The 13,868-nt window shown below is 42.8% G+C and overlaps 1 protein-coding gene across 1 annotated transcript in view; it reads left to right on the forward strand.

Annotated features, from left to right (window-relative positions):
• LCT (lactase) overlaps positions 1-13,868 on the forward strand; it is a 71,883-nt gene that overhangs the window by 10,956 nt on the left and 47,059 nt on the right. The window contains exons 2-5 of the mRNA XM_089916057.1: positions 7,252-7,331; positions 10,029-10,112; positions 12,051-12,153; positions 13,576-13,654. Coding sequence (XP_089772183.1) covers positions 7,252-7,331; positions 10,029-10,112; positions 12,051-12,153; positions 13,576-13,654 — 346 coding nt within the window. The remainder of the gene's footprint in view (positions 1-7,251; positions 7,332-10,028; positions 10,113-12,050; positions 12,154-13,575; positions 13,655-13,868) is intronic.

Below are 13,868 nucleotides of genomic sequence, written 5' to 3' on the forward strand. Positions count from 1 at the left end.
TTCCCCGACCAGGGATCAAACCCATGTGCCCTGCAGTGGAAGCCCAGAGTGCTAACCACTGGACCTCCAGGGAATTCCTGAGCCTCCCCTTTTTCTTATGCAAAGCGAGTTACATGTTCTAGTTGAAGCCTATATTCCAGCAGGGGAGACAAATACAAAGATAAAATAATAATATGCTGACAGATAGTGAGAAGAGCATGCTTACAATTGTCCGTATTCCTGCTTCATGGCTAGTTTAAGGTTCCAATTCAGTAGGCCCAGATGGAATCAGGACATTGATTTTAATAAATTCCCTAGGTGAATCTAGGCTAGGTACACCAAAAAATTGGTACACCAATTTTGAGAACCAATTTTGGATTATATATGCTTCCTGGTTTTTATTATACACTGTATGTATATTTTTATACATAGTATATAATACATCTGCATACTTGTATACTCTACCTTTGAAACTTAACATATTTAATGAATATATTCTTATTTTATTAAAAACTCTTTGAAAGCATGATTTTCAGTGTTGTTACAGGTTCCCATTATATTAATGGATCATAGAGTTTAAAATATTCTTTCATTTTTGTATATAAGTTTATTTAATTTTCACTATTAAAAATTATGTTGAGCTTCCCTGGTGGTGCAGTGGTTGAGAGTCCACCTGCCGATGCAGGGGACACGGGTTCGTGCCCTGCTCCGGGAAGATCCCGCATGCCGCCGAGTGGCTGGGCCCGTGAGCCATTGCCGCTTTTAACCAACATATGTTGGTTAAAAGCAAACTAACTTTTCGAAGGTGGGGATATTGAATAATATCCCCCAAACTGAAAAGGAATTTTGAGACCAAAAAGTGAAACAGGCAACTCCATAAAATGCAATTATGGAGTTTATTGTGGGTAATTTACATATGGGTAAGATCGGGTGAACAGCGATCTGGAAGCATTTGCAGCTGCATTCCTCACTGCCAAAAGGGGCACAAGGGAATTTAAAGGGGCCAAAGCTAAAAATGCAATCTGATTATTAAGGGAGAAGCACATCTGCACCAGTGGGACTGGAAGTTTTTCCATCCCCTTGGGGGTCTCATGACCATTATTCCTTGAGGACCATTAACCATCTGTGTCAGCTAAAGAGCATTCTTCCAGTTCTTATATCTGATGAAGACAAGGGTAAAAGTTGATAGGAAACTTATCTGGCTTGGGTGCATTACTTGTGAGTAGGCTAAAGCTCAGTCACACAGGAAGGGGAGGGGTTAGGACTGTGGGCCTAAGATGGAGCTGACAAAATAGAGTCAGTGTGGTTCAGCCACACAATAACTAACACCCATGGAGTGACCACTCAGTCCAGCAATTAAAATATAACAGAATACTGTGGTGATTTTGTAACACAGAATTATTGAATCACTATGTTGTGCACATGGAACTAACATAGTGTTGTAGGTCAATTATGCTTCAATTTTTTAAAGAGTAAGAAAACAGCAAAAAATTATATATAATATATAATACATATATATAATATATATATTACACCACTTCATATCAACTAGGATGGCTGTAATAAAAAAGACAGGGACTTCCCTGGTGGCGCAGTGGTTCAGAATCCGCCTGCCAATGCAGGGGACACAAGTTCCAGCCCTGGCCCAGGAAGATCCCACATTCTGGAGAGCAACTAGGCCTGTGTGCCACAACTACTGAGCCTGTGCTCTAGAGCTCAAGAGCCACAAGTACTGAGCCTACGTGCCACAACTACTGAAACCCATGCACCTAGAGCCCGTGCTCCACACCAAGAGAAGCCACCACAATGATAAGCCTGCGCACCGCAACGAAGAGTAGCCCCCACTTGCTGCAACCAGAGAAAGCCCGCGCACAGCAATGAAGACCCAATGCAGCCAAAAATAAATAAGTAAATAAATTTATTTTTTTAAAAAAAGACACAATAACAAGTGTTGGCAATGATGCTGAGAAATTGGAACACTCATACTTTGCTGGTGGGAATGAATTATGGTGCAGCCACTTTGGAAATCAGTTTGGCAGTTCCTCAAGTTAAATTTTAGAGTATGACTCAACAATTCCTCTCCTAGGTATATATCCAAGAGAAATAAAAGCAAATGTCCAGACAAAAACGCATCACAAATGTTCATAGCATTATTCATAATAACCAAAAGTGGAAACAACCCTAATGTCCATCAATTGATGGATAAACAAAAAGTGGCATATCAGTACAATGGAGTATTACTCAGCCCTTGAAAGGAATGATGTACTGATTCATGCTACAACATGATAATCCTTGAAGACATTATGCTAAGTGAAAGCAGCCAGTCTCAGACCACATATTATATGATTTCATTTATATTAAATATCCAGAGTAGACAAATCTATAGAGACACTAAAGTAGAGTAGCTATATCTGGGGCTAGAAGAGAGAATGGGAAGTGACTGCTAATGGTTATATAATTTCTTACTGGGTTACTAAAATGTTCTGGAATTAGTGGAGATGGTTGCACAGCTTTGTAAATGTACTAAAGACCACTGAATTGTTTACTTTAAAGCGATGAATTTTATGGTATATGAATTATATCTCAATTTTTTAATGTTAAAAAATTAATTGGAAGGTTGAGGGTTTATAAAACAAAACAAACCATACCACAACTTATGTCTACTTGTATATTCTTCCCTATCTCATCTCCCATTCTCCCCCACCCCATCCCAGGTTACCACTGTGCTAAATATTCCATCCATTTTTATTAGTCTATGGCTTTCCTCTCTTCCCCATTTGGTGTCCGTAATGGAGGTACAAGGTCAAACATTTTAAATAAAAATATTTAATTACAGAAAAAGTGGGATTTTACTAAATATATTGTAGCCCCCCAAAATTCACCATGTTTTAAAAATATGTTTAAAAATTAAATTCCCGAGCTGCCCTGGTGGCGCAGTGGTTGAGAGTCTGCCTACTGATGCAGGGGACACGGGTTCGTGCCCCGGTCCGGGAGCATCCCACATGCCGCGGAGCGGCTGGGCCCGTGAGCCGTGGACGCTGGGCCTGCGCGTCCGGAGCCTGTGCTCCGCGATGGGAGAGGCCACAGCAGTGAGAGGCCTGCGTACCACAAAAAAAAAAAAAAAAAAATTAAATTCCCATTTACTGCTGATTAGAAAATAAACAATGTGAAATGCAGTTCTGATTTTTTCCTAAGAATTTTTTTATCACGGTATGATTTACACACAGTGAAGTGCATAGATCTTAATTTTACACTTTGATTAGCTTTGACAAACCCATACATCCATGTAACCCATACCTTTATCAAGATATAAGACATTAACCAACACCTCCAAAAATCCCATTCCTGATCAATTTTATCCCTTCCTAGTCAATCCCTACCCAAGGAACAACCACTGATCTGACTTCTATCAGCATAGTTACGAATGGAATCATACAGTATGTACTTTTTTGTTTGTCTTTTTTCATTCGGCATGTTTGTGAGATTATTTTGTTGCTGTATTAGTAATTTGCTCCTTGTTTCTTCTAAGTGGTGTTCTATCATGGATGTATCACAGTTGAGGGGCATTGGGGCAATTTCCAGTTTTTATCTCCTATAAATAAGTTGCTATGAACGTTCTTGTACAAGTTTTTGCATGGACATATGTTTTCATTTCTCTTGGAAAAATACCTAGGAGTGGAATTGCTGGATTACAGGGGAGAGATGTATTTGACTTTCTAAGAAACTGCCAGTTTCCCAAAGCAATTGTTCCATTTTATACTCCCACTAGCCGTGTGTGAGAATTTCAGTGGCCTCACATCCTCACCAACGTTTGGCATTTTCATCCTTTCTATTTTAGCCATTCTGATGGTATCTCATTGAGATTCCATTACTTTTTAAAAAATATAGTTTCTATCCCAACTGCATGTGTGCTTAAACAATATAGTATTCAATTTTGATTGGTTTGGTTTTGAGCATCATGAAAGAGTATTATACTTTTTGTAGTCCTCTAGGACTTCTTTTTTCTCCAACAAAACTGTTTCAAAAACTTATTCATATTGTTGAATATAGCTAAAGTATCTTCTTTTCACTGCTATCTGATATTCCATTGTGGGACTAAGCCACATTTTATTAATTAATTCTCCTGCTTATGTGCATCAGCCACCAGAATGGCTACTATTTTTAAAAAACAGAAGATCCCAAGTGTTGGTGAGGATAGAGAGAAATTATAACCCTGTGCATTGCTGGCCAGGATGTAAATGGTGTAGCCACTATGGAAAACTCTGTGGCAGTTCCTCAAGAAATTAAACATAAAATTACCATATGATCTAGCACCTGTGGGTATATACCCAAAAGAATTGAAAGCAGGACTTGAACAGATATTTGCACACCCATTTTCATAGCAGCATTATTCACAATAGCCAAAAGATAGAAATAATCCAAAAGCCCAGACAAGGATGAATGGATAAAGAAAATATGCTAGATACATACAATTGAATATTATTCAGCGTTAAAAAGAAATGAAATTCTGACACATGCTACAACATGAATGAACCTTGAAGACATTATGCTAAGTGAAATAAGCCAGACACAAAAGAACAAATATTGTATGATTCCACCTATGTGAGGGACCTAGAATGATCAAATTCACAGAGACAGAAAGTAGAATAATGATTACCAGAGTCTGGGAGGAGGGGGAAATGGGGGAGATACTGATCATGGACACAGAGTTTCAGCTTGAGATGATGGAAAAGTTTGGGAGGTAGATGGTGGTGACAGTTGCACAACAATGTGGATGTATTTAAAGCCACTTAAAAAAAATTTTAATGGTAAATTTTATGTTATGTATTTTTACCACAATTCTGAAAAGTTCTTTTCTAATCTTTCTATATGTGTTATTATAAACCTCCTATTGATGTTTTTAATGTGCACCATGGGAAGGATACAAAAGAAGATTCTTAGCAGAGAGTCAGAGGGAGAGCAGGAGAGTGAACATCCCTCTCACATAAGAGTAGAGTTGCACACAGCACCCTCCTCTTGTACAACACTGGAACACAATCTACAGCAACACTTGAGTCCCCACCCACCTCTTGAAGCATTGATACTGGCAGTTCAGTACTGTCCGTATTACTTTTATTGAAGCATTTAGGGCAAAAGAGAAAGGAGCAAACTGAAAGGGACTATTTTTTAATGGACAACGGCAATGGTTTTTGGAGGAAGGACTTCCCTTTGTGGTGGAAACAGAATGGAGCTTATCCTTAGTGAAATCTAGTAATGCCTGTGAGGGACATGAACTTACACAGTGCTGTGCAGTGATTTTTCTACATGGCCTTGAAACAGTTAATTCTCAACCCACAGCAAATACTGATTTTGAGTTCTGTAGACAAGAATACCGACTTTTAACCATATCCAGCAAAAATTACAAGATAAATTATCTTAAGCCAGAGCAATTACCCCCCATTTCATTCCCAAGAAAACATGAAACTGCAAGCTTAGAATGAGAATCTAGTTTTGAGTAATCTGCATTTTACATTATTTTAAGAAGTATAGTTTGTGCTTGCACTGGGAACAGGTTGGGAACCATATCGGGAAGTTTATTTTGTATGATATGAGAATTTCTGGGACTTCAGGTACATTTGTTCACTCTGATTCTAAAAACAGCTTGTAAAGTCAAATAGAAGTGATTTGTGGGTCAATTGTGCTTAGGGATTAACTGTACTCTTGTGTCATGTCATTGATCCAGAGATAACACTAAATTGTACATTTTAAAGTGTTCAGCACAGTCTGAGAACATGTGTTCTATGTGAGCTGATGTGATGATAGACTGAAGCATGGAAATCTGTGGAATATGAAATGGCTCCATCGGGCACAATTACTGAATAACTGGAAAATATCGTTATCTTATCAGAATGAGGACTAAATGTCTCTGAGTGATATTCCCTTCTCAGGGGATTTCAAAGTTCCATTATGTTTATCAAAATAAGAACTTTGATAGTTGGCAGCGGTTGTTAATGGTGGTTTCATTGACTGGGGAGATCTTTCTCCTGTATAGAATTTGGATGCAGGAGAGAAGTCAGTCATATAGTCTTATAGTTTAAGTCTCAAACTCTGGTTTCATTCAATTTTTGTTTACTGTTTCCAAAGCACAGGTCTGAGCACCTGCCTATGCACCCAGTCCTAAGCTTGCTGTTTGGAGGGCCTAGAGAAATGTTTAAGTTTGCTCCTCAAGGAGCACACAATCCAGCAGGAGATAAAGACTTATGCACATCAAAGAGTTAGATGGCACTGCTAACAACTGAGGAATCCCAAGTCCACAGCAGCGTGTTTCGAGTTGTGGTCTGAGCATCACTGCCTCAGAAGCACCCAGGAAGCTTGTTAAAACGCACTTGCTCCTGGGCCCACCCCAGTCGGCTGACGGGAAGGACAGGTGATTCTGATGCACATAAGCTTAAGCACCACTGTTAGGTGATCAAATGTCAAAGCAAGTGGGTACAAGCTGCACAGGTTTATATTTCCTTCATGCGCAGTAAGTATCGAATGGACATTTGCACAGCAAAAAAGGACAGGTAACAGCAGTCCCCTGAGAACGCCCTGCCTTTCAAAAGTCCCTCCCCACTTGGAACTCTTAGCTGTTTGGAACCAATGGTTCCCAAGCTTTAGTGTGTATCAGAGTCACCTGGAGAGCTTGTAAAGCACGCAGAGGCCAAGGTTTATTAGGAACTTAGGACGCAGTTCTCTCCTTTCCGCCTTTTACATTGCTCAGGGTTGGGGGAAGGAACTGCTTTTATTCTTACAAAAGACTTTACAAGTGTCCTGCACTTCACCATCCTGATTTACATGAAACACTCTTTAAAAGGACGTTTTTTGTTTTTTTTTTTAATTTATTTAATTTATTTTTTTTGCGTTACGCGGGCCTCTCACTGTTGTGGCCTCTCCTGTTGCGGAGCACAGGCTCCGGACGCGCAGGCTCAGCGGCCATGGCCCACGGGCCCAGCCGCTCCGTGGCATTTGGGATCCTCCCGGACCAGGGCATGAACCCGTGTCCCCTGCATCGGCAGGCGGACTCTCAACCACTGCGCCACCAGGGAAGCCCAGGACATTTTTTAAAAAGCTACCTTGTTTTCTAAAATCTTTCAGCTAGGGTAAAACCATGTGAGTGATTTCTTAAGAAATCCTTTTTAAAGTCAGTGAACATGGAATAGAAAGGTCAAGAGGAAATGAGTTCGCCAGGGGCTTCTGGGGTCACAGGCTCCTTCCTCTCTCACCTTCAGCCCTTCCTCTGGTTGGTTTCAGGCCAAAAGCTTTCTGTGGTCCTGCGAGCCCAGGTGGTCTCCGAGCTCCTACTAGAACCGTCTACGTCTGCACTTGCCAAGGTAATGACAGCCCAAAGAAATAGCATCTGTAACTTCTCAGGAAAGTTGCTATTTTAATTTTAAAAAACCAAGAGAAATTTTTGTCTGTTGGCTTGACATTCTTTTTTTTAATCTATTTTATTGAAGTATAGTTGACTTACAATGTTGTGTTAATTTCTGCTGTACAGCAAAGTGATTCAGTTATACATATATATATACATTCTTTTTCATATTCCTTTCCATTATGGTTTATCACAGGATATTGAATATAGTTCCCTGTGCTATACAGTAGGACCGTGTTGTTTATCCATCCTCTGTATAATAGTTTGCTTGACATTCTTACAAATGCCTCTTATGAGTGTTATGCATTCTCTAGATTCATAATTCCTTTAAAACAAAATCCTATTTGTTGTAGCCCCAGCTCTCACTTGGTCAAGTGTCAGCTTTTGCCTGTACAAAGAAGTCAGATGCCTCTGCTCTTGCTCTGACTTTTTATTAAAAGAGCTTCTTAGAAGAGAGGTCAGTGTTTTTAGCAAAACAGATACTAGGGTAAAGGTTTTTTTTTTTCTTCTTTAAATAATGTCCCCCTAGAGTGCCCATCCTGGTTTTGACCTCCTCTAAATACACCTTTTAAATATAATTTTAATAAGAAAAGTTAAAACATCTGAGAATTTAACAGCTTTGGCCCTTGTAATGTTGGCCGCAGGGCGGTATGGAACGCCCTCAGAGAAAACAACTGATTTCTGTAGTTGTGCAGCACTGGTGTCTGTGCTATGATGGAGGCCCCATATGCCAAGGTCCAATTTCAGATTTACCAGCTCAGGGATTTAAAAACCAGACATGATAAGGTTCTGAAATGGCCAGGTCCAAGACTGATTGTATGGCCATATTACCATCTAAATTCTTTTACGAGGGGCGATAATTGCTATCAGTTATGAGCTCAGGAGACCAAAGTGCTGATTGAGAAGTGTTTGTCAAGCAGCAGTCTTTGAACTGGTCTCTCTGCCCCCACTCCTGCCACGCATCTGGGCCACCTTCCGAAAGCACAGTTTTGTTCATTTCCCTACTGAGAAGCTACACTCCCCTGAATTGGTGAAATTCCTCAGGGCCTTCCAGAATATGGCTCACACAGGCCTTCTTGCTCTCTGGCCTCACCTTTTTGTCCCAGCGTGTATGCTATTTTTCCTGCCGACTCTCCTGCATTCCCTAACTCAAGTCCTATCCTCCTGGCCTTCCTCAAATCTCTTCCAACAAAATTCTATCTATTTTTAACATCTGTGTGGATGTGCCCTCCATCAGGAGGCCTCTGTTAATAATACTCCCTCACTCAACCTGATGTGATCTCTCCCAGCTTGGAACCCTTAGCCACTTGTTTAGATCAGCGGTTCCCAAGCTTTGGTGTGTACCAGAATCACCTGGAGAGCTAGTAAAGAACACAGAGGCCAAGGCTTAATGTGGAGGGTTGCCGTGGGCCTTCATAGGCGTCCCAAGTTCCCAGGTGAGTCTAATCCGCACCAAGATTTGAGGACCACTGATGTGGATTTTTCATATAGCACTTAGAACTTTCTGCCTGCTCTTCATATAGTCGATGCATCTGTTAACACTCTGTATCAAGTTGGAAGCTTCTGTGGATCTCACTCATCTTTAAACCCAACACAGTGACTTTCAAGGGTATGAACTCAATGATCACATGCTGTATGGAATTGACAAACAAAGCAAGCGCTGATAGGGCAGAGGGGAAGGTTCGAGTGGAGCTCACCAGCGGGGAGCAAGCCTGTGGTATGTTGAGTAAACACCAGTGATAACTTGACTGGGAAAGCCATAGGGAGCCAGAGGAGAGTCAGTTATCAAATGTCACAGTGCACTGGGTTGTCAGCAGATACCATTATTGACGGTCTTTGTCCCAAGGGAAGAGAAGGGGAGAAGACAGGCAATGATCTGGTCATGGCCAGGATAGAAATGGCTCGCTGAAAAGGGTAGGGAGGGGATCACCGTGGTATCTGCATATGTTTAGACTCTGAATCTGTAGTTCTTAAAGTATATGCAGGCCAGAGACAAGGCAGAGGGGTATGTCCTTAACTGGAGCACAGACGGGGTCCATGGACCATGAGAGTTCTGTTCTCCAATAATAATGTGGACCAGGCTAAGGCCACCTGGGGTGGACTTTAAACTGTGGCCTGAACGTAGCCAGTGACTATAGCCTACAATTAAAACAAAACCCCCCCCAAAAAAAAAAAAAACAAAACCCCAAACCCCAGTAGGGTCTGCCGAAATTACTAAGGGGCCTGTGGGTGGGTGAGGGCCGCACTGCCTCCGTCCTGCAAAGTGGAAGGCCATGAGGAGGATGCTGCTCAGGGCAGCTCTGGCCTCTGACTCCCTTCCTTCGTGCTCATCCACTTGGTGGAAACCCACCCTTTCTGGCATATGGTGCTTCTTTCATTCACTCACTCATTCAATTGTGCGCATTTATTGAGAGCTTCCTGTGTGCCAGGCTCTTTGCTGAGTGCACACGTGATGTATTCCCCACAGCACGTAGGCACACCCCACACACATTCTCACTGTGTCCCCAGCTTTTCCTCATCCTGCTTTTCCCTTGGAAAATCCCACTTTGGAGTATTCCATTTAGTAATAAGGGGAGAAACAAAAAAAGAATACTTCTGAGCAGTTCTTTGTCTTGAAATTCCTTGTGCTCTGATGATCCTATTTACTTATTTCCAGGACGCAGTTGACTTCCTCTCTCTAGATTTATCTTATGGATGCCAAAGTGAGGCAGGTTTCCGGCAGAAGCTGAATCAATTGCAGGTAATTTGAGCTGTTTTCCATATTGATGATGAATGGCAAAGTTTCCTGAGAGCATATTAGACATTTAATGCTTCAGCTGATGTGTAAACTGAACTTCCTCCAAGAGTCCATATACTTGCAGGGAATTCCCCAGCGGTCCAGTGGTTGGGACTCTGTGCTTTCATCACTGCCAAGGGCCTGAGTTCAATCCCTGGTCAGGGAACTAAGATCCCACAAGCTTCTCGGTGCAGCCAAAAATAAGTAAACAAATAAAAGAGTCCACATACTTGCAGAGTTGCATCTGGAGAGATTCCTATAGAGAACATCTGGAGGTTAGATAGTCTTCCCTGGAAAGGATAATGAGGGTTGGCTTGTTAAGGTAAATATTTACATGGATCCTCTGCTCTCTTGTGTAGAAAACTACTGAGAATCCAAATTCCAGTGTTCATTCTGAGATTAAAACAGACATTTCATGGATGTGGTCATGTAGATATTTATCCTGACAAGCCACCCCTCACTATCCCTCCACTCTCCTCAGAGCACCTGCACCCCCTCTCTGAGCCTCAGCTGCTGCTCCCCACTGGCACACAGTTGTCTTAGGGCCTGAGGACCCACAGCACATCCACAGGTTCTGAATTCTTCAGGAGGTACATGTAGGAGTCCCACGTTCCCTTCTCAGAAGAGGCTTTGCTCACCAGAGGCTTCCCCACTCAGCAGAGGGCTCCTGCAGCTCTCCAGTCCTGTGATACCACAGGCTGCCTCACTGCATATGGATCTTCCAGGGAGGGGAAAACCCTCGGTTCCCTTAGGAGTTTGGCTTTGCGCACTGACCTGGCCCAGGGAAAGAACAAGACTACGTGGGTCACAGCTCCACTCACTGGTTCTGAGCGACTTACTTGGTTTCTCAGAGATTAAGGCTTGAGGCTCATTGTTACTGGCTGCTCTGAGAAAATAAAGAACCCGCCTGGCTTCTTTTTAAGTAGTTGCTATTGGTATTTCTCAGTGGCTGTTAACGACTAGAGGAGGAAAACTTAGTGTGGGAAAAATGACAAAACCCAACCTCCCCCAAAAAAGGTAACCTAAAGTGAGGTCAAACAACATGTCAGCCTAAAGATGTTTCTTTTGACACTGAAATGGCTAGAAATGGGAGAGAAATTACACCTGCTCCAATTCTAATGAAGATAGCTTCTTTTAAATTTCTTTATGGAGTATGTCAGATATATCCAAAGGTAGAAGGAAAAGTAAACTGAAGCCATCCCCAGCTTCAAAAGCTATCAATTCGTGGCTGATCTTGTTTCATCTATACCCTACCTTCCCCCTCTCAAACCAGATTGTTTTGGATTTTGTTTTTGTTTTTGTTTTGTTTTGTTTTTTTTTGCGTTATGCGGGCCTCTCACTGTTGTGGCCTCTCCCATTGCGGAGCACAGGCTCCGGACATGCAGGCTCAGCGGCCCAGCTGCTCCGCATGTGGGATCCTCCCGGACCGGGGCACGAACCCGTGTCCCCTGCATCGGCAGGCGGACTCTCAACCACTGCACCACCAGGGAAGCCCCAAACCAGATTGTTTTGAAGCAAACCCTAGACACCCATAAACATCTTGACAGTGGCGCCTGACTGAGCTTCTTGTAGCAGCACAGGCCCCTGACATGAGCAGACTGCCTTGTTCCTGGTCCTAACACAGTGACTGGTTCTAGGAGGTACCTTGTAGTCTGAGGTGATGGCAGAAATTAGCCTGTCTCTTTGGTGGGGGGTCAGTGTAGAGAATGGTCTATGTTATTGAAAAGTGTAGATTTTTCTCCCTCAAGTCTAGAGTCGGCTCTCTTTATTGACTGAGACAGCTAGCAGTCATTTCCAAAACCAAATTGAGTGTCGTGATTTCTTATCTTTAAAATCTGTCCCTGTTAACAAAAAACTTACTCTAGGCAGCTTCAGTTCACTTGCTGGCCTATATCATTTCAGACTATTGAGCCAAAAGTGGAAGTTTTCATCTTCAATCTGAAACTCCAGGACTGCCTCTCCACAAAGAAGAACCCAGCTGATCTGTTCTTCAGCCTTCTCACAGGTGAGTGGACCATCACTGGAGAGGTTTGGAGTGATATTTGGTGCACTGGCTTGTGGGGTAGCTATTTTAAAAGTCTGGGGTTCCAATGGGAGGAGCGACCAGAGGAGGGGTGGTCTGAGAGCCCATCCCAGATGAGTTTAATGTCCCTTGTCTTCTTGTTGTTCGTCTTGATCCCTTAGCTCCCACTGACCCAAGAAAGGAGAGAGGTTCTGTACGAGGATGGTAAGGATGCCTTGGTCTCATGGAAATAAAGACCATCAGGCCTCAAATGTCAGGTGTAAGCATGGCAACTGCCCTGTGTCCATCTGTCCACTTCCATTACCCCTCCCTCTAAGGTCTCTCATCTCTGCCCCACTTGGCAGGGCTGCCTCTCTCCCCTCAGCCACCTTACTTTTGTTCATTTCCCCATTACCTAATCACAATCTTCAGGTATAGGACCCACAGCTCATGGAGCATCTCCTTGGTGTCTCTTAGTTCAAATTCTTGAGAGTGAATCTGATGGGTGGGCCGTGTAATCAGAAGATTGCTCCTGGGACTTCCCTGGTGGTCAAGTGGTTAAGTCTCTGTGCTACCACTGCAGGGGGCACGGGGTCCATCCCTGGCTGGGGAACTAAGATCCCACATGCCACATGGTGTGGCTATTAAAAGAAGGAGAAGAAGAAGATTGCTCCTGGTCCAATCCGGCCAAGGGAAAGTAGGAGGTCCACTAAGGCCTCAGGGGCTGAGGACCACTAGACACTCTGCAGGAAGGGCCAAGGGGCACGCTCCTGCATGCCTGGATATCCAGTTCAGTCTCCCTGTAAGGTCAGAATATGGGAGAAGTTGGTAGTGCCCTTTCTACCACCTGTAACCAGTGCTGAGCTGGCTTCACAGACCTCTTGAACTGCATCCATGGATACCACTTAATAACTCTTGCCCTAACTCATCTTTGATGGTATAATGATTTCTGTTCTTAAATCCCATCACTTTCTAAATGGTTAAAATGGTTAATTTTATGTTTATGTATAGTTTCTTACAAAAAAAATAAAATTCCGCCCCCTCCTGATATTTGAGTTTTGAGTCAGTTGTTCTCCTTGTTTGGTCTCCAGACAAGCAGCATTAGCATCACTTGGGAACTTGTTAGACATTCACATTCTAGAGCCCACCTCAGATCAGAAACCGTGATCAGAAACTTTGGAGTGGGCCCAGCAATCTGTGTTGAACAAGCTCTGCAGGTGATGCTGATGCACATGGAAGTTTGAGAACCACTGTTCTATCACTTTTGACTTCTGTAAATCTTTAGCCTGTGGAACTTTCCAGAGGGGTTTGGAGCCATTGCTTGGGGTTTGGGTGTGGTGTACAAGTGAGGAAAACTGTTGATAGTAGTCATGCATATTGTTGATTGGGCTTCAGGTGGAGTGAATTAAACGTCTTCTCTTACAGCCATAAGTGAAGAACAAGTGCTCACCATTGGGTTTGATCTTAGTACATTCCTGAGCTGTTCATCAAGTTCCAAGAAAAGGTAATGTTAGATTTCCTGTGGGACTACCAATAACTGATATTTGCAGAATACTCTGTTGTTCTTTCACATGTGTAAACACAGGGGACTCTTGTCATCTGCCTCTTGGACCAGTGAGTCCTTCGTGGCCATTCTAGAGACAAGAGATGAAGGCTCAGAGGGGAAAGCAGGGAGCAGTGTCTCTGGCCACCACACGGTTCTCCTCTAGTTCACCCAA

This window comes from Delphinapterus leucas, chromosome 8, assembly GCF_059928025.1.
Source record: "Delphinapterus leucas isolate spDelLeu-1000000601 "Yukka" chromosome 8, BTC_Dleu_Yukka2, whole genome shotgun sequence".
Classification (NCBI taxonomy): domain Eukaryota; kingdom Metazoa; phylum Chordata; class Mammalia; order Artiodactyla; family Monodontidae; genus Delphinapterus; species Delphinapterus leucas.